This window comes from Lipotes vexillifer, unplaced genomic scaffold (genome assembly GCF_000442215.2).
Source record: "Lipotes vexillifer unplaced genomic scaffold, Lipotes_vexillifer_v1.1 scaffold827, whole genome shotgun sequence".
Lineage (NCBI taxonomy): Eukaryota > Metazoa > Chordata > Mammalia > Artiodactyla > Lipotidae > Lipotes > Lipotes vexillifer.
The window spans coordinates 255,518-280,144 of NW_006773114.1; the positions used below are offsets into that span (position 1 = coordinate 255,518).

At 37.4% G+C, this 24,627-nt stretch overlaps 1 protein-coding gene across 1 annotated transcript in view; it reads left to right on the top strand.

Moving 5' to 3' along the window:
- The window catches only part of CDH8 (cadherin 8), a 367,872-nt gene that overhangs the window by 129,582 nt on the left and 213,663 nt on the right, over positions 1-24,627 (top strand). Inside the window, exon 3 of the mRNA XM_007448016.1 lies at positions 1,936-2,230. Coding sequence (XP_007448078.1) covers positions 1,936-2,230 — 295 coding nt within the window. The remainder of the gene's footprint in view (positions 1-1,935; positions 2,231-24,627) is intronic.

The window sequence follows — 24,627 nt, forward strand, 5'->3', positions numbered from 1 at the left end:
ATATGAATGGAAACGTCCATGAATCATATTTTATTCAAATTTTTCTTTTTTAATAAAAATGCTAATGGAAATGTTAAAATGCACATAAATTAAAATGGTCATAAATTAGGATTAATATCGTATTAATGAATTATAATCCTACATTCATTAAGATAAAGTGGCATTTCAATATTTGCTCTTGTTAATAAGTTCAATACAATAAATGAAAGGGATACATTTTGAGATTCAGTAAGTATTTGATGTAATCTTATGCTTTAACTTTTTTTTTTTTTTTTTTTCTTTGCGTTATGCGGGCCTCTCTCACTGTTGTGGCCTCTCCCATTTGCGGAGCACAGGCTCCGGACGCGCAGGCTCAGTGGCCATGGCTCACGGGCCCAGCCGCTCCGCGGCATGTGGGATCTTCCCGAAACGGGACACGAACCCGCGTCTCCTGCATCGGCAGGCGGACTCTCAAGCACTGCGCCACCAGGGAAGCCCTATGCTTTAACTTTTAAAGTATTCAAAAGTAAAATAGGAGATCTGGATGCATTTGGATGCTTTGTTGCTCTTTTATGTCTTTTAAAAAATCTTTTCATTTATTGAGGCACTAAATACAATTTAAATTGGCAAAGAACACAATCACTGAATGAAAGTGATCCCAAGAGAATGCAATGTCTTTTGAGTTTCTAGGAGTTTCTTTCCACAAGACTTTTTTTTCAATATATACATATGTATACTTTTTAAGGAACAAGTGTTTGAAATCTCATGATGCAAGAACTATAGCTATACTGGCATTTAAGTAACTGGGTTAAGCTGAAAATATGTACATTTAAGCAGTATTTTACAAATATAATTCAATTAATTTTCCTTTTAAAAATACAAACTAAAAATATATATATTCTTGTTTTATTTTAGTTTTTTTAACAGGAGTCAACATAGTATAAAAAGGAAGCACCATGTATCAGGAGTCTCCCTCTAAAGAATAAACTGTGAAAATTTGAAAGCCAGGGATTCTGTTTTCCCCAGTACCTACTAAAATGTTTTAGGCAGAGCAGGTGTTCAATGAATATTTGTTGCCATGATCTAGATGGATCTGGATCCCTGCTGCAAAGTTTTCATTTCTCTGAGAAGTCCCATTTCTGGAAAATGTGCTCCAATAATCTGGCCTCAGTCATCTTTGTAAAATGGGAATAATTTTCCTGGACCAGAAGAATTGTGTAAATCAAAGGGGAAAAAAAAAGCCTTACACAAACATAATATCTTAATATATATCAGATTATTAGAATTATTTCTGTTTTTATGAATATAGCAGCCAGATCTGAGTTGAATTTTAGGTCTACTACACTTGATTCCATCAAATGGAAACCTTGAAGATGTTATAATATGCCTTGTCAAACTTCCCTTTTCTCATGTTTCATATGAAATATTCTAACTCAGTGACTTTTGGGAGAATTAAGGGGATTATCATATGAGAAGTGATTCATATAGCTCTTGGCACACAGATAGTAACCCATAAAAGGTAACTAATAATAATAACTTTAAATAAATGTATTAACAAATTAAAAATAATACATGTATTTTTGTATTTTCTCCTGGTCTTTTTATCATTCTAAATGCATATCAGTTTATACTGAACAGGTAAATGTATGAATAAATAGAAAGAATACATATATTTTAGTGTTTTCTCCTCAATCTTTTTATCATTGTAAATGCATATCAGTTTATACTGAACAGGCCAGAGTATATTTTTAAAGTGTTCAAACATATTTGTCTGAATTTCATTATATTTTACTTGATATGCATACAGTTGCATAGACTCTTTGTACAGCTACTGTAAGCAGAAATTGATGAAGTTACAATCAATGTAGAAAGAAACAACTTTATATTGAAACATGAGGTAGTAAAACATACTTTGCAAATTGCCGCATCACTAACCAATGTCCCTTTTCATTTTAGTTACATACAGACCTGGATCCGGGGAGCAAAAAAATCAAATATATCCTATCAGGCGATGGAGCTGGGACTATCTTTCAAATAAATGACATAACAGGAGATATCCATGCTATAAAAAGACTTGACCGAGAGGAAAAAGCTGAGTACACCCTAACAGCTCAGGCAGTGGACTGGGAGACAAATAAGCCTCTTGAGCCTCCTTCTGAATTTATTATCAAAGTTCAAGACATCAACGACAATGCACCAGAGTTTCTCAATGGACCCTATCATGCTACCGTGCCAGAGATGTCCATTTTGGGTATGTATGCTTCCAATTTCACAGAACTATTAAGAATTATCTTTAAAATAGCTCCTGGCATCAGGGGTAGTGTGTGGCTGAATAAAAGACATTTATTACCGTCTTATCTCTAATTTGCATTTCCAAATCCCCTTTTTTGGCCTCAGTTCCACAGCTCAATAGCTTTAGTCCCTTAGTAATAGGAACTGACAGAGCAGTTTTATTAAAATATCTCTCCTTACACGACAGTACTGCAATAGGCTGAATTTGTATTCCTCTCATAGACTGTAGTTCGAGTATTGTTACTAAGGTGGATTTATCAAGATTTGTTCCAACATGCCAGACTAATCCTATTGATATTTTCTTGATGTTTAATTATTTGTTTGTATATATTCACATGCAGATGCAGGACACAGAGAAACAGAAAACCGTCTAGGTCTGTAGTCAGCCAGATATTGGATTGAGCTGGTGGGTCGAGTCTAGAGTGAATTAGGAAGTCACAGTTACCAGAGGCTTGGGTTGAGTCTAGAGTGAATTAGGAAATCACAATTACCAGAGGCTTCTGAGCTGTGGCCATCGTACTTTAACCGAGCTTTTTAAAGGAGCATTGCTATCACCAGGGACTCACTCCCACTTTCTCTGAGCCACTGAAATATACATTATACTTTACAGAACAGAATATATTTCAAAACATGATTTTCTACTTTTTCCTCCCCTTTTTGAATTTGTTTTATCCCCAGACTCTGGCCTTGATACAGGAAATCCCTGACCCCAGACTTTATACTAGAATAAAAGGTATTTTAGAGCTCTTCCTGGTCTGACAAAAGTAGTAGGTAGGATCCAAAATCCAGGGCATTAAGATCACTAAAGTCATTCCTAAGTGTGCAGTGGATGTAAGGGATACCCTAGTTTGTTTCAAATTGCATTTAAGACAACCTATGAGGATACATGCTATGCAGCAAAATCACATAAATTAGCAGCAGGTGAACAAGATGTGATAAATAAAAAAAACATAAATGGAGATATAAATTGAAGGCCAAAATTAGGTAAATAGTTTGGCTTCATTTGATCTCTTCTTTCTTAACCCACAGTATAACTTTGGTAGATACACCCATTACAGCAGCAAATCAGAACTGACCTCAGGTCTTCACATTTTACCCATGTATCTCTTCTGCCAAGACTCCCCTTTTCTATCTCTTTTGTGAGGAATCCTATTATTATTTATTTTTTCCTTCTTATCAAAATCAAATCACTCCTCTATCGCTGGCTGAAATGACACTTTTTCTAGGGAAACTTCTAGGTCTTTCTAGCAGGAATTTATCTCTCTACCATCACTATTACCACAGAAAGAAACCCACAAACAAGCAAAAACACATTCATGTTTGTACTTCTTTTAAATTCTGACATGTAAATAGGGACTAAGAAATACTATATATTTTTTTTCTCTCTTTTTATTTTCCTCTTATTTGATCAACTTATTTAGGGCAGAGAACTTGCCTAATCCATCTTTTCATTCAGGTTTGTGTAAGATGGTTTTAAAGGACTATTACCAGCTATAATACATACAGAACACTTAATCTTAATTGCTAATGAATGAAGAACAGGAAAGCTGCTGTTTTTGCCTCATTATTATAATTTCTACATCTTAACGGCCAAGTCTATATCTATTTATTGTAAATGTGTCAGAGGCTTCCATTCCTGTGTGTATGAGTTATGTGCCTGGTAAGTATGTTGAGGAAAAAAAAAAAGCCCCCAAACGTCTGCAAACTTCAAGGTCAATTTCAGCTTAGACAAAGAATTTAAAGATATTATTAGCTACATAATGCAATGTGTATGTGCACCTATTGCATTTTTTCCTCTATCTAAAGTATCTTTCTTGATAAGAGTGTAGCAACTAAAAGAAATAATCTACACTAACTTACACAGTTATTTAAAAAAATGCTTAGCTTGTGACATCTCTTCTAAAAACCACATGGAATATGCTGCAGTTGAAAAGTGTGGGTTTTGAAGTTAGGTGGATGAAATCTTGAATCCTGGTTCTATCCCTTATTATCTGGTTGACTTTGAAGTTCAAGGAGGTTAAACTGTTTCTTGTTTTCCTTAGCTACAATGCAAAGATAACAATTTCCATCTTGCTTTCATTGTTTGAGAACTACGTGATAAAATACAAAGTCAGGGTGTGCCATGAAGTAAATAAGTGTTCAATAATTGGTTGTCGTGGTTTTAAAAATTATTTTTATTAATCGATTTCCCATCGTACCTTTGGACCTTTCCTCTGTATCGATTTTACAGAGGTGTCTGGTTTCTGTTTGACTCCAGCCTCTCTGGTTAAAGAGAGGCAGAGGCAACTGCACTATTTTATTGTCAAGTGTGAATTATTCCCTTCATTTCCATGAAGGTGAATATCAGGATGAAGGTCGGCTCCTATCTCCTTTCTCTCCCCATTACCACTGTTCTCTCCCAGCCTGTCTCTTCCCTCCCCTTCTTCCTTCTTTCATTTTTCTTCCTTTGCTACTGCAGAAATGCCAACACCTGCACCTGTACACCCTGAAGAATGCCAGCAAGGACTGGGGGATTTCATTGTGCAGAAAGTGAAAAGTAAAATTCTAATTGAGAAATTTACCAATATTACACTGAAATGAATGTGATATTCAAGAACTGTCTGCCAGTTGACAAGCTGTCAAGACAAAACACACATATATATTTGCCCAAATGGCAGCCAAATTATTTTAGAAATATCATATTTGGAAGCTGTAGACAGAGCTCTTTTATATTCTACTGTGAATTTCAGAACTTGATGAGAATTCACTTTTATAGCAATACCACATAAAGAGTGATGTGCAAGCTTGTCTGGTTTTTACTGTGGATCCCAAACTAGCATCGTTGAAGTTGGTTTTTCAGTGAAAATATGCCTACACTTATTAAGTTCCAGACACTTTAAATAGATAATTTTTTTTGCTACTGGATATTAGAGTGAGGGATACTTAACCCTAATTGTGTGTCCACACCTGAGTTCAGGTAAAATGAACTTCGTATTTAGCTTCGAAGTAGAATCTCAGATTATTTGACTGCAGATTTTCTACTTGTGTTAGTGACATGACCCATCTAAGCCTCATCTTCTCTATCTGTGTAGTGTGCACAAGCATCCCTACCTAAGAAAGTATGTTTGGAAAAATTCAATGATTATATTTAAATAACTTGACATAGCATAGAGTTGGTGCTCAATTGATATTAGTTTCTTTACAAACATCCATTTTCAAGCTACTTCTGCTAGTATGATTCAATAAATTGCGTATAGGATATGAATGCCTTGGTCAATGAAAAATTGCTCGACAAGCCTTAACTTTATGTTTCGCAGTTGTACATGTTGGAATGAAGCCTATTTTATTCAAAAGGGCATATTAGTGAAGGTGGGAATAAAAGGATCAGAAAGCCAAGTAGGGCTTAAGCTGGTGGGTGTGATTGCATTGTTGAGTACACAGTTATATAAAACACAGTACTGGTGGTTTTCTTAGTTTTCTTTGAGATTCAGGGCTACTCTCATGATGATCAATATGTATTAAAAAGTTGCTATATCCCCAAAGCTGTGTTAAATGCTTGCAATATTCACAACAATCCTACATTAGTACCGATGTTAACTTCTCTATTTCTCTTTATTTTTAATCAGAAAAAATAGGGGAAATAATAGCTAATCCAAATCCAGATATTAAGTGGGAGAACGGATTTAAATTCAGACATCTGGCTCTTCTTCCCATGGGTTTAACCAGTATGCTGTACTAATTTTTGATAGTATCTCTAGAGAATTTTGTTTATATATGCCCTATGGTTCTGCTGCCTATTTATAATAGTTACTATTTTTCCAACGTGGAAGAGCTCTTGAGGTCAGCATACTTTGCAAATTAAATTGAGGATCTGAGACAGGAGTTGGACAAAGAGAGGTTTGGGTGAAGTATTACACAGTGTTTAAGGTAGGAATATAAGCACATTAAAAATGTAAGAACATCACATAGAAATTCAAATCACAATAAAATTAATTGAGAGCCATGTGCTGACTAACTGGGGCTGAAGTGCTGTTAATATGTTAAAGATAAAAACTACAGAGAGTAACCGGGATTGCCTCTGGATTTCCTGGTAGTGAATGCAAAAAAAGAATGCACTCTCCATCAAAAAATATTAATCAAAAAATCAGAAGGTCAAGAGATTACTTAATAACATATATTTTGGAAAGGCAAGTCTCACTGCTTTCCAAAGGCTCATAACTGAAGAGGTCGAGGCTGTCAGTACACAGTATGCAAGTGAACTTACTCTACTTGAAACAGTAACTCAGCCAAAAGGAAAATGCCAGCATTTGAAAACAGTTTGTGTTGTCCCTTCTATGTGTCATTCTCACTCTCCTGTCTTCTCTTACCGTTAGTAGTATGTCTTTTCTTTGTAATTTTGTTCTTTTATGGTAAAAGTCTTCAAATCCTCTTTTGGAGGAAGGCCCATATAAAATACATTCTACTTCTTTTGTGTTGTTCATTATCTTTAATTTGGAATAAATTTAATCTTAGAGAAAAGTTGCATTTGTAGTCCAAATGTATTTTTCCTGAACTATAAGTGAGTACAGTGCTGCGATGATGCCCCATTACCATGAGATAACTCAGTCAGTCTTTGCCACATGGGTGTTTTTTCTACACAAGCACAATACAGCCATCAAAATTAGGAAATTAATAGTGATACACCATTGCTATTGGATGCACAGACCTAGTCACATGTCTCCATTTGTCCCAGTAAAGTCTTTTAATAGTGAAAGGATCAAATCCAGGACCCCACGTGCATTACCTCAGTACCTCCAACTCTAAAGCAACACCACAGGGTTCATTCTAATTGTTTCTTTTTCTCCAACAGTGAGAACCCTGTGTCTTTACACTCAATATATTTGTTATTTGGATCATGCCTCACTGCCGTAGTAAGTGATTTCCATTTGCTCCCTCTGCCCATCCCCTGACTCCCTGACACAGATGTTTATCTGCTGTTCCACTCTCCCTCCACCTTCCTGCCTTTCCATGGATTCTTACCTCGCCCAGACATACCTAATGGCTTTTGGAATGAAGTGTTCAGGTGGCAGGCAAACAGTCAGGAATGGAGGCAGCAACTGTATAATACTCTCTACTTTTATTCTCCTGTATATTTCAGTTGTTTGTTATTATACAATAGACCTATGGGAACATCTTCCAATCTGTGCTCAAAATACATCTACTGAAACAAATCAAATCAAATTTAATTGATAAACACTGAATTAAAAAAAGTGAAAGGCTTTTCATACTTCAGAGTCTTTAAAGTATTAATATGCTGGAATTTGATAAATGCATATTATAGGCCCTTTTGGAAATTCCAGAAACTATTTTTTTTTAACATCTTTATTGGAGTATAATTGCTTTACAATGGTATGTTAGTTTCAGCTTCACAACATAATGAATCAGTTATACATATACATATGTTCCCATATCTCTTCCCTCTTGCGTCTCCCTCCCTTCCATCCTCCCTATCCCACCCCTCCAGGCAGTCACAAAGCACCGAGCTGATCTCCCTGTGCTATGTGGCTGCTTCCCACTAGCTATCTACCTTACGTTTGGTAATGTATATATGTCCATGCCTCTCTCTCACTTTGTCACAGTTTACCCTTCGCCCTCCCCACATCCTCAAGTCCATTCTCTAGTAAGTCTGTATCTTTATTCCTGTTTCACCCCTAGGTTCTTCATGACATTTTTTTTTTCTTAAATTCCATATATATGTGTTAGCATACGGTATTTGTCTCTCTCTTTCTGACTTACTTCACTCTGTATGACAGACTCTAGGTCTATCCACCTCATTACAAATAGTTCAATTTTTAAAAAGTATCTTGCAGAACTGCATAATTTAATACTATAAAAGCTTTACAAACACATGTCTAATGAGAAGAGATTTTTGAATCTTTGTTAGGTCACATGTTAATTTAGCATGCAACTAAATAGTCAAAATTGTAATTTCTAAAGAGCAAATTAAAAATTATGATGACTATAGCTTACATGGATTAGCTTGTTATTCTTGTCACTGCCCAATACGTATTTTCATCCCATATAAAGAAGATTCCCCAACTAATAGATTCATTTTCATATTTTGTTATTATTAAATAAACAGTTTATGTCACAGAAGCTTAAAAGATCAAAGAATGTTCATACTGACAAATTGTCTTAAACCTAACATACATCTTCTTTATAATTTAGAGGTTGTGGCTTTCTTCCTCTCTCTCAGCTAGATTTTAAAAGGATTTGGCAGAATTTCTCTATTTCGAAGGAGAGATGCAAAGTGAGAAAGGGAAAAACATGTCTTGATGGATTTGATTATCTTTTTTGTCTTATTTGATTCGGGCTGACGAACAAAATTGAAATTCTTTAGGAAAACATGGGCGGGAAATCATGAGGATTGAAATAAACACTTTTAAAAGAAATCCAGCTTCTCTACCTGATATAAATGCCTGTAACAGCTGTGGTTCCAAAACGCTAAGATGGGGTGAGGATTGTGTAGTTTCTGTTCTGCATAAGGAAGGTAAATTTACCTCCATTAGGAATACGTAGACAGTTGGTGTAATAGCTGAATCTTGTATCTGTGAAGCAGTGATTTCCGATATGTGGATTTTAGTGGTTCCCAAAGGTCTCGCTAAATGATCTATGGCTTAGAAATTACTGGAGTATCCAAATGGGAAAATTATTGGCAGTTAACTGTGAGAGGTAGCTAAAACAAATTAGCCTTCCAAGAGCCATTATGTTATTTCTGCACTGTGGCTCACAACAAGTTTGGGGTGTAATGATGGGGATATAAACAAGGTTTATTTGAATGCCTTCTGTGATGAGAAAACTCCTTCTATCAAATTTTGCTTTAATGCTTACTCTTCTTTACTCTCTAAATTATAAGATGATATTTTATTAATCAACTAGGTGATAATGCAATAATATAATTAATTGATTGTATTGTCCTTAATGGGATTCTTACTATTTTTAGGTCAACTCATATACCTGATGTCTTTAATTTTAATGTTCTTTGGGCTAAATATCAACCCATAAAAATACATGAATGCAGGTAGGATAGTTTAGGGAAGTTATTAGAAGTATATAGAGGGGAATTCCCTGGCAGTCCAGTGGTTAGGACTCTGTGTCTTCACTGCCGGAGGCCAGGTTCGACCCCTGGCTGGGGAACTAAGATCCTGTAAGCCTCGTGGTGTGGCAAAAAAAAAAAAAAAAATGTATATATATATATATGTATGTATATGTATATGTATACACACATATATATAAATCCAACTTTCATTCACTTTGAAAATAGTTAAAATTCTAGAACTACTCAGTATAGGACTGGCTTAGGAGCTTCAGACCCACTCTTGTTTTGGGGTTTCATGGCCAACATAAACTAGGTGTTTTCAATGGTCTCTTCTTGTAGATTTGGTCTGTCGACTTAGGAATTTCATATAAATACTAGAAATCTTTGAATTCTTTCTAGAAGATGAATTCTCAATCACTAGCCAATAAAAATTTTTCAGAATTGTATAAATCACAAGAGAATGTGATGAAATACCTCATTTGATTTTACAAGTTGTAATGTTGGTGTCACTTTTGTCCTATATAATAGAATATTACAAAAATATATTTCAATAAGTTACATAAGTACCTTAAATTTGAACCTATTGAAAACAAATTTAACACTCTGCCACTAACTCCATCCCCACTGGTGAACAGGGTCACTCCGTGTGGAATAGGATTAATTTAGAAACCTGTATCTCCCATTCATGAGTATCTCATAATTTGAATTGGTGTTCTAGAAGATTAAAATTAAAGCATTGACTCAGCATTAACAATATCTAAGTGAAGAAGCAACATTGACTATATATATCTCAACCTGTGCCTTTAAACCAGGTCATTCCATCAATGTACCGATTAAACAGTGGTTTCTAAGCCTATTCATAACAATAGCTAAGGCTAACATTCTGTTTCTTTCCCTCTTATTTTTTCCCTCCATTTTATCCCTGTGATCACTCATTAGAATTAAACTCAATTTGATTAACAATTTGATTATCACATTGAGCTCAATTTGATTATCCTAGTGTCTCTTTAAGTTCTTCAGAAATATGTCTTCTACTCACTTACATTTTGATTCTTCCTATTTCTGGATACACTGGGTAACCTCTCTGGAAATTACAGCAACTTGCCTGTTGTCAGAGAAAGTTCCTATGGCGAATAATACTTCATCCAGGTCTACCGTGAACCTTTCTGAAAAGATAAGACATCTACTGCTTTCTATTCAAGTAATCTTCTGTACTTGAAATACTGAAAAGTATTCTCGTATCAGTAAACTTGCATTTCTAAGGAAAATCAAAACACTTAACAAAAACACTGATTGCAGACGGAAAGTTGAGAAACAAAAGGGGAATACTATCCAGACAATTCCATGATCCTGTTGTCTTTCTCTTTGTCCTCACCTAAGAATTAATATTTTAGGATTCAACACATTTATTGACTCTAGATGCAAAAGGACAAATCATTCTTAAGTTATTCAAGCCATGATTGTGTCTAGAGCTCTGTGAATTAGCATCAATACCCACAGGGTTACAAGTGTTTGTTATATAGCCATTTCAGGAAATCATGAATTAAAAGGGGCTAGAGAGAAAAAGCACAGAGTTCAGCCTTTGCCCACATTCGCCTGTCAGAGAAATGAATCCACTGCATGTCAGGACAGCTCTGAAACATGCGTTTGTGAAATCCTGAAGTCTTGGCTGAAAATGAATGTGGGACACATTTGTCAATATATTTTTTGGTGTCTGTCATGCCCTCCTTGCCTCTCAGAGCTGGTAGGGGTTCCTAGAGTCTTTATGTGTGTTTTAATGTTATTTCTTTAATTTTGTTATTTGTGCATAATGGACTTAATAGTTGTACTTCCTGGATTCATTGGACTTGGAAAATTGCCATTTGAGTTTTAGACCCAAATTGCTTTTATTCTTTGGTTATATAGCAATCACAGTTGTGTGAGATATGTGCCATTTTTCCTATTCTCCTTATCAGTAATGTTACATAGAGAAAAATATGATGAAATTTAAATGGCAAGATAGTTACATGCATAGATAGGCAAATAGATCAATACAGGCATGCCTCAGAGATATTGCCAGTTGGGTTCTAGACCACCACAATAAAGCAAGTCACACAAATGTTTTGGTTTCCCAGTGCATATAAAAGTTATGTTTATGCTATATTGTATTTTACTAAGTATGCAATAGCATTATGTTTAAAATATGTACATACCTTAATTTTAAAATATTACTAAAAAATGCTAACTGTCATCTGACAATGCAGGGTTGCCACATACCTTCAATTTGTAAAAAATGCAGTATCTGTGAGGGGTGATAAAGTGAAGTGTAATAAAATGAAGTATGCCCGTAGATAAAAGATGGTAGAGAAGATATACAAGCTGTTAAAAGAACTGAGGATAAAGATAAGTATGTAGATATATGGAGGAAAGAAATTTAAGTGTGTATGTGTTTACATGTGTGTGTATTTGATATTATAATTAGATATCCTAAAAAAAAAGACAAAAAATTGTTACATCATGAGGCTCTGAGTGAGAACATATGGATTGTCTCAGACGCGTCTCCAATTCTAAGGGAACAAGGTTTTATTCCTTGTGTCTGTGCTGGAAGAGTTTAAAGTCAGTATAACCATATTTGTGCCACTGTTGAAGATGATTTTATTCTTTTTTTTTTTTTGGTCAGGGAGCATTACACCAAGGAGTCTTCTCTTTATAACCACGTCAGACTTTTCGGATCTCATTATCTGCCATTTATGAATCTTTGCAAGCCACAAAAGTGGTTTGAGTTCAAGAAATACATGGGGGTAGGAGAGGGGGAATTCATCAAATAAGGGTCTCTGGAATAGGTGTTGAAATGCCTATATGTGTTTCTTCTGAAATCCAAAGCAATGTTATTCACTTAAGGTTAGCACAACGAATAATTGTTTTATGACTACATAGAGATTAATATTTAAAAAGTTTGTTTTACGCCAAACACACTATTCAGGTACATTCATTTAATCGTAACAACAACCTTATGAAGTGAATTTTGTTATTCTTATTTTTAAAAAGAGAAAACTGACGCACACAAGCTTAAAATATACTCAAGGTCTTATCATGGGTAAAAATAAGAGCTCCCGTCAGACATGCAGAACCAATAACAGTCCACAGAGTAACAGAGGAGTTATTATAGGGGTTAGACCATATAAAACAATAGAGCTGATAGATAGAAGAGCTCTTGTCTCTGCATCGGGTGATGGGAAGGAAAGCTGGAAGTGAAGTGGAAGAGACCAGGAATATTCTGGAATCCAAAAGGAGCCTGTACCTGGCTCTCCCACCTCAATTTTCCATGTGGCAGATAACCTGCAGGAGAAGCTGGTGCCCTTTGTCATATGGCTGTGCATGGACCTGGCCCGGGACTTGGACATTCTGAAGGAGCACATCTTATGGTTGCTGAAGGAGCTGTGAGCGGGATTCTGCTCTGTGCCAGCATGGTGAGCTTGAGAATCTGCTGAGTCAGACGTGTGCTGCCCTAGTGCCCAATACCCTACACTAGCATTTTGTCTGTCTTCTTCACTTCTGCCTTCAAAATCGCATGCCAAACCTAACCAGGACAATACAGGGAAGGGAATTCTAGAAATATAATCCCAGTTTAGCTAAATTGATAGAGAACAAAGCCATGACAGATATACTTTATTTAGTTTCTATTGTAGGCTACGTACTATGGAAAACACTGTATAGATTTTTTAGAAAAGGACATTATATATGTCAAGTATTATCATTGCACATCATATATAAGAATTATGTGTCTTATAGGTTACATGTCATTATCATATTTTTACTGAAAAAAAAATAAACAGAAATGTATTTGTGTTACGGGTTGCATTCTGTTCGACAAAATTAATATGCTGAAGCTCTAACCCCCAGAACCTACGAATGAGATTGTTTTTGAAGGTAGGGCCCTTGAAGACGTAATTAAGGTTAAGTGAGGACATATGGGCAAGCGCTAATCCAATCTAACTGGTGTCCTTACAAGAAGAAGGAATCTGGACACACAGACACCAGGGGCACATATGAACAGAAGGACAACTGTGTGACAAGGCAATAAGACAGTGGCCATCTGCAAGCCAAGGAGAGACCTCAGGAGAAACCAACCCTGCCAGCACTTTGATCTTCAACTTCTAGCCTCCAGAACTGTACAAAAATTAACTTCCGTTGTATAAATCACCTAGGCTGTGGTATTTTGTTACGGCAACCCTAGCAAACTAATGCAGTTTGTGTGGCCAGATTTACTTAATTAGGATGCACTAGGGTCAGAATCCAAAGTCAGAGACTTATTAAATGGGGTATCAATGTTCTTTCTTCTAGAGCTATTGTGTCCCTGTATCAGCCTTGACTTAGGGTCATATCTCTGGATACATATGGAGTGAACATCTGTTCCCAGCTATGGAATTTTTTTGAAAGATAGAAAATCATATGCTTAAGTGTGGAACTTCTTTTGGTTTTAAATAAACTTTTTATTTTAGTATAGTTTTAGATTTATTGAAAGGTTTCAAATTATACAGAGTCCCCATATACCTCATACATACATTTCACTATTATTAACATCTTACATTAGTATGGTACTTTGTTAAAATTAATGAACCAATACTGACACTGCATTTTTTTTTTAAGAAGATGTTTGCGGGTAGGAGTTTATTAATTTATTTATTTTTGCTGTGTTGGGTCTTCGTTTCTGTGCGAGGGCTTTCTCTAGTTGCGGCAGGCGAGGGCCACTCTTCATCGCAGTGCGCGGGCCTCTCACTATCGCGGACTCTCTTGTTGCGGAGCACAGGCTCCAGGTGCGCAGGCTCAGTAGTTGTGGCTCACGGGCCTAGTTGCTCCGCGGCATGTGGGATCCTCCAAGACCAGGGCTCGAACCCGTGTCCCCTGCATTAGCAGGCAGATTCTCAACCACTGCGCCACCAGGGAAGCCCTTGACACTGCATTTTAACAACTGTGGTGAGTACTGGTCAGGTACTTTTGTAGAATTTCCCTCATTTGAGATTTGTCTCATGGGATAGAATATTGGGGAGGAAGACTGCCATTTCATCAGTATATAAATCCTGTCAATAGGATTTACCCCTGTTGATGTGAACCTTGATCACCTGGCTGAGGTATTAAGTTTGTCAGGTTTCTCTCCTGTAAAGTTACTATTTTGTTCTGTTTTCTACACTGTACCTTTTAGAAGGAAGTCACTATGTGCAGCACATACTTAACAAGTGGGAAGTCATGCTTCCCCCATACATAGTTATCTACATTACTCATGTGGATTTCTTGTGCATAGGTGATTGTCCTTCCCTCCATCCCTCCTTCCTCCCTCCCTCCCTTCCTTCCTTCCTTCCCTTCTTTCTTTTATTTAATCAATAGTACTCAAGGGTTATTTTATACTTTCTGTTATAATCGAATGCAACTTTATTTCCAGCTTTGGGAATTGGGAGCTCTTTTAGTTGTCACCTGTGTCCCTTCCACATACATCCATTATTTTTTGTTTGCTTTTTAGCACTTACATACATTCTTACCTTCCTACAGTGCATGATGCTTCAGGTTCATCTTGTATATTTATTGTCTAGCTTCTAGAATTAGCTATACCTCTAAGGAGCCCTGGTTCTTTTTATTGGGGTATTAGAAGCCAGGATCTGAGTGCTAGGTATACTAGTTGCTGCTGGGTTATCTTTGATTCTAGGCCCTCTCAGATGATAGAGGGAGGACAAATACATGTGGAGGTATGTATATATATACTTAAGTTTTACAAATACGATGGTAATATAGTTATATTATTTTGTCACTGTTTGCAGTCCATCTTGGGAAACCCCACATCCTAATTTTTAAAACATTTGCATGTATTAAGTTTTACTTGTGTTGGAAAGTTAGTTCTAATGGTTTTGATAAGTCCATTGTGCCACGTGTCCATCATTACAGTATCAGATGGAAGAGTTTTACTACCTGAAAAAAAAGCCCTTGAGCTTTACCTGTTAACTTCCTCATTCCCTAAACCCCTAGTATCCACTGATCTACTGAATTTATAACTTTGTCTCTTCTAAAATATCCTAAAATAGTATATAGACCTTTTACTTAGCAATATGCATTTAAGATTCATTGAAATTTTTGTATGGCTTGACAGTTCATTTCTTTTAAACACTAAATAGTATTCCATTGTATGGGGGTTACCATAGTTTGTTTATCCTTTTATCTATTGAAGTATATTTTGATTACTTCCAGTTTTGTGTGATTATACATAAAGCTACTATGAAAACATCCTGTTCAGGTTTTTGTTTAGAAATAAGTTTTCAATTCACTTGAAATACCTAGGAGTATACCTGATGTACCACTCAGTAAGAATATATTTAGTTTTATAAGATTGATTTAACCAAAATATTTAACAGAAAGCCCTATCAGTAATCTGTAAAACACTGTAAAGATATCCCTCGTTCGTTAGCAGGCAAAAACTATGGTAGAAAACCTAGAATAGGAAGCAATTAGTTAATATAGAGATGAACAGATATACTTGTATGAGTTACAGTGATCACACTGTAAATAGGAATTATCTTAATATGCTGTCAGATGTCCATGCCTTTAGGAAATGCTGCCCCAGAGGATTTTTTTATCTTTCCTTTCTTCTGTCAAAATGGGTCCTCCTGTTTCTAGTCTTTGAATATGTGTTTATGGACACTGTTCACCAAGTTGTCTCTACCATTGCTACTCTGCCTATTTCTGCTTTTTGAAAGTTTATGCAAAAAACAAAGAATGAATACAGGAGTGAGCATCTTGTAGTCAACAACCACCTATGGAGAACCTTCCTCTTTCGAGGCTGTAGTGAACACCCACCTAATGTCAGCCATACTCACACTGTGTTTATTCTCTAGTCACGGTCCATCTCCCCGTTGGCAGTGTGGGTAAACACCAGCCAGTCTGTGAAGTGTTGCTTCTGTTTTCAAACACAGGTAGACATTTCACCAATCTAGTTCAATGACCTCAATCCCAGGCATTTGCCATGGGGACTGAGAAAATACTGAAAGAGTATTTTTCCAAGCAGCTCCATGTAAAAATATGTGAACTTAGGAACCATCAAGTAGACATCATCCTTTCATGATATATATTAGAGAAACAGAAAAACTATGTTTCACATGTTGGATTTCTTAGTCTCTGGTCCTAGAAACACACTGAATCTCAGTTCCCATCTCTGGTTTCCATGATACTGCCAACTCTCCATATATGACTCAAAAAGACCAGGTGGGGCGATGCTATATTTCCTAGAAACAAAAATTTCCTAAGAAATATAAAATTGTCTGCTGGATGCTATGGGTGCCAGTGAAAAGGAATTATTCAAAGAAATTCTGGTCTATCAGAGTAGCTATAGAAGCATTTTTCTTCTTGGCTATGTAAACAGTGTATAAAATGATAAATATTTATGCCCACTCGGTGTGCAGTTTTCTCATTATACGAACCTAGAGAATATACTATCACTCTTGTGTCTTCCTTGTAAAAGATCCTGGCTCTTCAGGGCAAGGCATCGTATGGATGGATATTAATAATGTGTCGTGAGTGTCTTCATAACATAATAAGAGGTTTTTTTCTTTCTTTTTTCTTTTACTGCCATTGACTGCTGCCCATATAAAAGCAATGAACTGAAATTTAAATCCTTGGGAAAGTTAGAACCGGAGTGGGATATGGGATATCCCTCTGCCTGGCTTGTAAAAGGGCCATGCATCTCCTTGAACTGGGAGAGAAAGAGACATTGAGAGAAGGAATATTCTGAGTTCAGTCTGAAAAAAAGACTCTTCATGCTGGGTGCGGTGTCACTCTTCCAACCATTTATATTCTCAGATCCTATTAGTGGATGTAAGATAACCTACAGTCTTCTGTGCTTTGTTCTTTTTTAAAATTAGTATTAAAGAAAAACTAGATGATCAAGACAGAAAACAAAGGGCAAAATTCATTCCTGAGCATATCTTTATTGTCTTTTTCTCACCTTGACAGCATCATCTGAATAATGATAATCACCCCAGCATTTTTGTTTTTGTATTGCTATTCCTGTGTAATTATTAGGCCACTGATACCATTTGGTGACAATGAAATAATATCAAACATTCCCCATTCATTTGTGTATAGGTAACAAGTTACAATGTCAAAGTTAAATGAAAGGAGAAGTGCCAGTATCCATCTTAAGAGCTGCTCTTAGAGTGTCTCACAGCTCCAGTCAACAAGACACAAGTGCACTGTGAGGGCCTTTTCGGGGACCACACAGCAACGGAAATAAGACCATGTGCTGTGAATCTGGCATCATCGCCACTGCTTGATGTAGCACTAAAGGCATGGCTAAGTTAGACTTTTTCATAAGCGTAGACAGCAATTCTTATTTCTGTTCAGGCTTTTCTACATTTTGGCCTTTTCTTGTCCCCATACATATTTTTAAATTATGCATTGAAGTGTAATAGCCACACAGTAAAATGCATATACTATAAGAGCACAAGCTCACAGACACGACAGATGTGTAATCAGCACCCAGATAAAAAATCAGAAGAGTTCCCAGCACTGCAAGATTCATTTTTGTGCTTCCTCCCAATATCCTCACTTCTATAAGCATAGAAAAGTTTTGCCTGCTTTGTGCTTTATGCAGCTGGACTCACACACTGCTTTTGCTTTTGAGTCTGGTTTCTCTCAACACCCAAGCTTGAAACCAGGTCTACCAAGTTTACAAAGATTGGTGAATGAACCAGTGAATATATTGATTTTATTTTTTAAATGATGCAAAGATATTCCACAGGGTATTCTGGGTTGTTTTGTTTTGTTTTGTTTTGTTTATTTTTGCTGTGTTGGGTCTTCGTTTCTGTGCGAGAGCTTTCTCTAGTTGTGGCAAGCGGGGGCCACTCTTCATTGCCGTGCACGGGCCTCTCACTATCATGGCCTCTCTTGTTGCGGAGCACTGGCTCCAGAGGCACAGGCTCAGTAGTTGTGGCTCACGGGCCTAGTTGCTCCGCGTCATGTGGGGTCCTCTCAGACCAGGGCTCGAACCCGTGTCCCCTGCATTAGCAGGCAGATTCTCAACCACTGTGCCACCAGGGAAGCCCGAATATATTGATTTTTATATTTACTTGTCCTTTTGATTCCTCTCCCCTCGTCCCCTCTTTTCTTTTGTATTCCGGAAAAGCTGGAGGCTGACTTTAATATTAGGTATGTTATTTGGGGTGACCTTTCATTGTGTGCCAAGCTCAAGGCAGCTAAGGGGGAACTTCCATGTCAAGGCCAGGGTTAGTTCTGCCAGTGGTAAATCTGCACCTGTGGAAAGTTTAAGTATCCCATCTACCTGAAAAAACTCTCACCTTATTCCTAACAGAAATTCGCTAATTAAAGCTACATTCATTCCAAAGAAAACAAAACGACTGTTCTGCCTCTACCACTTTATTTCATCTTTTTGTTTCAACCTCCATGCCTCTAGTTTCTCCAAGGTTTTCATCAAATCGTTTAACAGACATGTAGTGAGCACCTGCATTTATAGACAGTGAGGTCACAGAGATCAAAGCTGTGTTTGCAGAGAGAAAGACCCAGTGGTGAAGAGTACATTCTCTGGAGTCAGCAGGGCTTGTTGCAAATTCCCACTAGTTTCCTTACAGCAACGAACCCGCCTTTAGCCCTTAGAAATGCACCTCCAGGATTATTGTCCAGTCTCAAATATGCCATTAGCCTACATGGAACTGTCACATTAGAGAAAGCTATTATAATTTTATTTATATAAATTGTCATTAAAAAAAAAACTTTATCCTACATCCTGTATCACTTGCCATAAATAGTGAAGATAAGTGTCAGATATTAGATAAATATCATGAAAAATATACATACTATTAGATAAGTATAATGTGAGATATATATATAAATATATAAAAGTCATTAATTCTTGTATAGACACTGTTGCCTGCCAAAGGCTCTTATCCCCAAGGCTGGTATTCCTTACTATATAAAGGGATTTTGGCAAATATTACAAAGGTGTTAAACACATACTGGCATAAAACGGGAATAATGTCTTCAGTATAATCTGAATGGTTAAAGGGAGAATGAAATGGATATACTACATCTGTTGCTATGGATTTGAAATTAATTGATGGTGATTCTTTGTCTACCTAGAGTGCCGTAATTTGGAAAGTGAACATGTTATGTAAAAATGCAAGTTCACGTTTTGGTAAATGCCACACCAAGACACATGCCTTCAAGGGGCGCATAGTCTTGTCAGGGAAGACAACCTGCTTTCTTGAGGCTTGTGAAAGATGTGGAAAAACGATCATAGCAGAAACCATGATCACCTAGGCGGCCGAGGGGTGCCAAGAGATCCCCCTGGGAACTTGGCTTCCCTAAGATTTGCATGGCAGGGTATCAATTAAAATTTCATGTTTCCTCATGACTCAGAGGACCTGCTGCTGTTTGTTAAGATCTTTGGAAGTGACGAGAACGAGGCTCATGGAATCCCCTGCTCAGAAGTCAAGTCATGTGAGCAGAGCAGAGGCTGTATTAGCAGGACTGTGTGGGCTCTGCTTAATAGCTTAAGGATTGATTCTTGCAAAATGGAAAATATGTCAGCATCATCTCTCCATTCCTAGGCCTAAGGAATCCAGTATAAGCAGTTAGTGTCATATTCAAATGAGCAAGCAGGTGGATGAATTTAAAGGTGTGTAATTGTTTTAAATATTGGATGGGAGCTTTTGCATTATGTCCATCAAGTAAAACAACTTGGATATGAAGATATTTCAGAGTGTTGTGATTAAAGTGAGTTATTGCTGTGCTATCAGCAATGGCGATAAAGGCCATTTTGAAGCTCCTTTACCAACCCAGCTGCAGGGACGAGGGCCATGTTGGATTTTGAAGGGGTATTCTAACACATCAGACTTGGCATTTGCTTTGAACAGAAAAGATATGCCTGACTAATGCTAAGATTTCCCTGACTTTTTAGATATATCTGTAGCTCTTTAAGTTCAACAGAGTGGGGGATTCTTAGAATGTGGGATTCAAGGTTAGGCTTAGGACGGTGTAAAGAGTATAAAAATGTGCTTCTTTGTGTCTGATTTAATGCTTTCTTGAAATGCTCAAAGATAAAAGCTCGAGCTTTGAAGCTAGACTGTTTGAATTGTGGATCTTCTCCTAACTACTGAATGACCATAAGGAGGGAATTTACCCCTCTGAATCTGAGTTTCTTCTTTTAAGAGGGGTTTGAAAAGGAAAATTATATGAAAGGAAAAAATACTCTGCCTGACATGCAATATTTCAATAAGTGTCAGTTTTGCCCAGGCTTTGAGGCATAGCTATGTCTTAGAAAGGTTACCCGGACTTCCTTTCTCAGTCAGCATGCTGCTTCTGAATTCTCTGAGCATGTACATAAAGTTGAGTCTTTGTCTCTGATATTTTTGTTTATGATACATTTTCAGAATTAGGTTAATCTGTCCAAAACAAATAATTGATTATTCCATTAGCTTTACTTCAGACGATATCCTTACCCTTTGTTCCTATGACCCTCCCCCCTCTTTTATTATTTTCTAAATTCACCCTCCAAAATTAGTATCTTATTTCTGAGCTTTCCTCTGAGTTCCAGGCCTACAGCTCAGACTGTCCATGTGACATGTAAATGTGAGATTGAGGCACCTTGGTTAACAACAAGCACATTCAAAACTGAATGCATCTATTAGTTATTGCTGTGTAACACTATTACCACAAATTTCATGGCTTTTAACAACACACATTATGTATTTCATGGTTCTTGTGGGTCAGGACACATTCAGGAGGTCTGTGGATCCTCTTGCTTTAGAACCTCACAAGGCTGTAATCAAAGTTTCAGCAGGGGCTGAGGTCTCATCTGAGGCTTGATAAGCAAGACCTCAATTCCAAGATCTCATGGTTGTTGTCAGCATTCAGATCCTTGAGGGGCTCAGTTTCTTTGCCACCTGTGTCTGGTGGGCACCCTCCACTTCTTGCTACATAGATTTTCCAAATGGCAGCTCAGAATGTGGAAACTTGCTTCTTCAGCATGTACATAAAGTTGAGTCTTTGTCTCTGATATTTTTGTTTATGATACATTTTCAGAATTAGGTTAATCTGTTTGTAGATATTACAATCTCAGATAAAATCATCACGTCCACACAACCATATACACCTGGTCACCTTTGCTATATTTTATTGGTTAGAAGCAAGTCCCCAGTCATATTTATTATTGATCTCCTGCAGTCTGGTTCTATAGTAGCAAGAGTGATATTTCCAAAACATGGTTTTGACCGTGGCATTCCCTTACCACACCTACTGGGTTGGCCAAAAAGTTCTTTCGGTTTTTAAGTAAAGACACATTTTTCATTTTCACCAAGAGCTTTATCAAAGTATTCACCGTTTTGTTCCACAGCTTCTGCCATTTTTCAGGCAACTTCATAATTCCATCCTCCCAAAACTTATCTTTTTGAGCAAAGAACTGTTGCAGGTGCCTTTTACAGTCTTCCAGGGAATTGCAATTTTGTCTATTGAGAGAATTTTGTAAAGACTGAAATAAATGGAAATCCGAAGGTGTAATGTTTGGTGAATATGGCGGACGAATCAGAACTTCCCAGCCAAGCTGTAACAGTTTTTTTTTTTTCTTTTTTTATAAATTTATTTATTTATTTTTGGCTGCGTTGGGTCTTCGTTGCTGCATGCAGGCTTTCTCTAGTTGTGGCGAGCGGGGACTACTATGTTTCGGTGCGCAGCCTTCTCCTTGCAGTGGCTTCTCTTGTTGCAGAGCACGGGCTCTAGGCACGCGGGCTTCAGTAGTTGTGGCACACGGGCTTCTGTGGTTGTGGCTCGCAGGGTCTAGAGTGCAGGCTCAGTAGTTGTGGTGCTCAGGCTTAGTTGCTCTGCGGCACGTGGGATCTTCCCCAACCAGGGCTTGAACCTGTGCCCCCTGCATTGTCAGGTGGATTCTTAACCACTGTGCCACCAGGGTTGTCCGCTGTAACAGTTTTTGCCTGGTCATCAAAGAAACACGTGGTCTTGCGTTATCCTGATGGAAGATTATGCATTTTCTGTTGACTAATTCTGGATGCTTTTCGTCGAGTGCTTTTAGTTGGTCTAATTGGGAGCAGTACTTGTTGGAATTAATCGTTTCGTTTTCCGGAAAGAGCTCATGATAGAGGACTCCCTTCCAATCCCACCATATGCACAACATCACCTTCTTTGGGTGAAGACTGGCCTCTGGTGTGGTTGGTGGTGGTTCATTTCGCTTGCCCCACGATCTCTTCCGTTCCACATTATTGTACAGTATCCACTTTTCATTGCCCACCACAATTTATTTTAAAAACAGAACGTTTTCATTACGTTTAAGTAGAGAATCGCCTGCAGAAATACGGTCAATAAGGTTTTTTTGCTTAACTTATGTGGAAACCAAACATCAGAGCGATGAACATAACCAAGCTGGTGCAGATGGTTTTCACCTCTTGATTTGGATATTTTGAGCATGTCAGCTATCCTCCCACATGGTATATCACTGATTGTTCTCAGTTAATGTCTCAATTTGACCACTATCAACTTCAACTGGTCTACCCGACCGTGCAGCATCATCCAGCGAGAAATCTCCAGCACGAAACTTCACAAACCACTTTTGACACGTTTGATCAGTCACAGCACCTTCTCCATACACTGCCCAAATCTTTTTTTGCGTTTCAGTTGCGTTTTTACCTTTCTTGAAATACGGAAGCATAATATGCCAAAACTGTTGCTTTTTTCTTCCATCTTAATTTTAAAATGGCTGCACACAAATTCACCAATTTTGATGTTTTTTTTTAAATGCACACTAATATGACAGCTGTCACAATACAATCTGACAAAATAGTTTCAAATGAATTTAAAGACAACTAAGCGCTACTAGAGCCATCTTGCAGCAAAAAAACAAATGAACTTTCTGGCCAGCCCAATACTCGAGTGCTTTCCCGTTGCTCTGAGAAATAAATGTAGGTGGATTTGAGTCATTTTACAATAAATAAGGGTCACCTTCTACTTTTCGACCACTGTGCCTTCTCTTACCATCCTACTTCAAGAAACTAGAATTCACTTGGACTTCTGCCTAGCCTCCGTATTGGTTGTCTGGATTCACTACTGCCCTGTTCTAATGCATCCTCTGATTATGACGTGTTCCTACTTACTGAACTTCAGTGTTTCTCCATTGCTTTTCAGATATAGATGAAAATTCATAACGTGACTGATAATGTTCTGCACAATGTAACCATGCCAACATTCCTATATTTTCTAGCTGTACTCTCTGCCTTACAGACCTGTTTTTTGTCCTTCTAGTATGAAGGCCTCAGAGTCTCCATACATGCCATTGATTTTGCCCAGAAGACTCTAATTCCTATTCATCCTTCCGGTCTCAGATTATCATCACTTTCTCCAAGTCTGTTAAAGACTTCATATCATTCTGTCTTTTCCTTCATACAAATTATCATTGATTGATTAATTCCCTGTGGAGCTCTCTGTGCTTGGCTGTAATAAGCTCCCTTAAGATGGTGGAGCATGTGCTTCTATTGTTCATTGCTGTCCTCCAGTGCCCATCACAGGGCCAAACACACAGTATCTCAGAAAATATGTATTAAACAAAAGGAAGAAAGTTACAAATGTAGAAAACAAACTTATGGTTACCAGGGAGTAAGGAGGGGGAGGGATAAATTGGGAGATTGGGATTGACATATACACACTACTATATATAAAATAAATAACTAGTAAGAACCTACTGTATAGCACAGGGAGCTCTACTCAATACTCTGTAATGACCTATATGGGGAAAGAATCTAAAAAAGAGTGTGTGTATGTATATGTATATGTATAACTGATTCACTTTGCTGTACACCTGAAACTAACACATTGTAATTCAACTAAACTCCAGTAAAAATTTTTTAAAAATAAACAAAAGGGAGGTAGAGCTGAAATAACGTGCAGTGTTCTCTCAGAAGACTTCAATGGCGGTTAGGGAAACAGACAAAAGACCTTGGTGCAATGAGATTAGGGGCATAGAGAGTTGCTTTTTCATGATCGGTGGTCCTGAACGGTGCAGTGGAAGAGACTGGGAGAGGTTCAGCAATGACGGAGGCACAGGACAGTTTGGGAGAATGATGACGAGTAGCTGGTGCAACTGATAGCACTCAAAAAATGGTGAAATAAACTTCAATGTCTTATAAAAACATGAGGCATTCTGGTGTTGGAATGTTATCAAGCTCTGTACTGCCTCTCAGATTGACAAGGCAACTGATCCTGAAATGTGATAAAGAGGGAATTTCTTTTAGATGGTATTGTGTCTTCAGTTTCCCTAC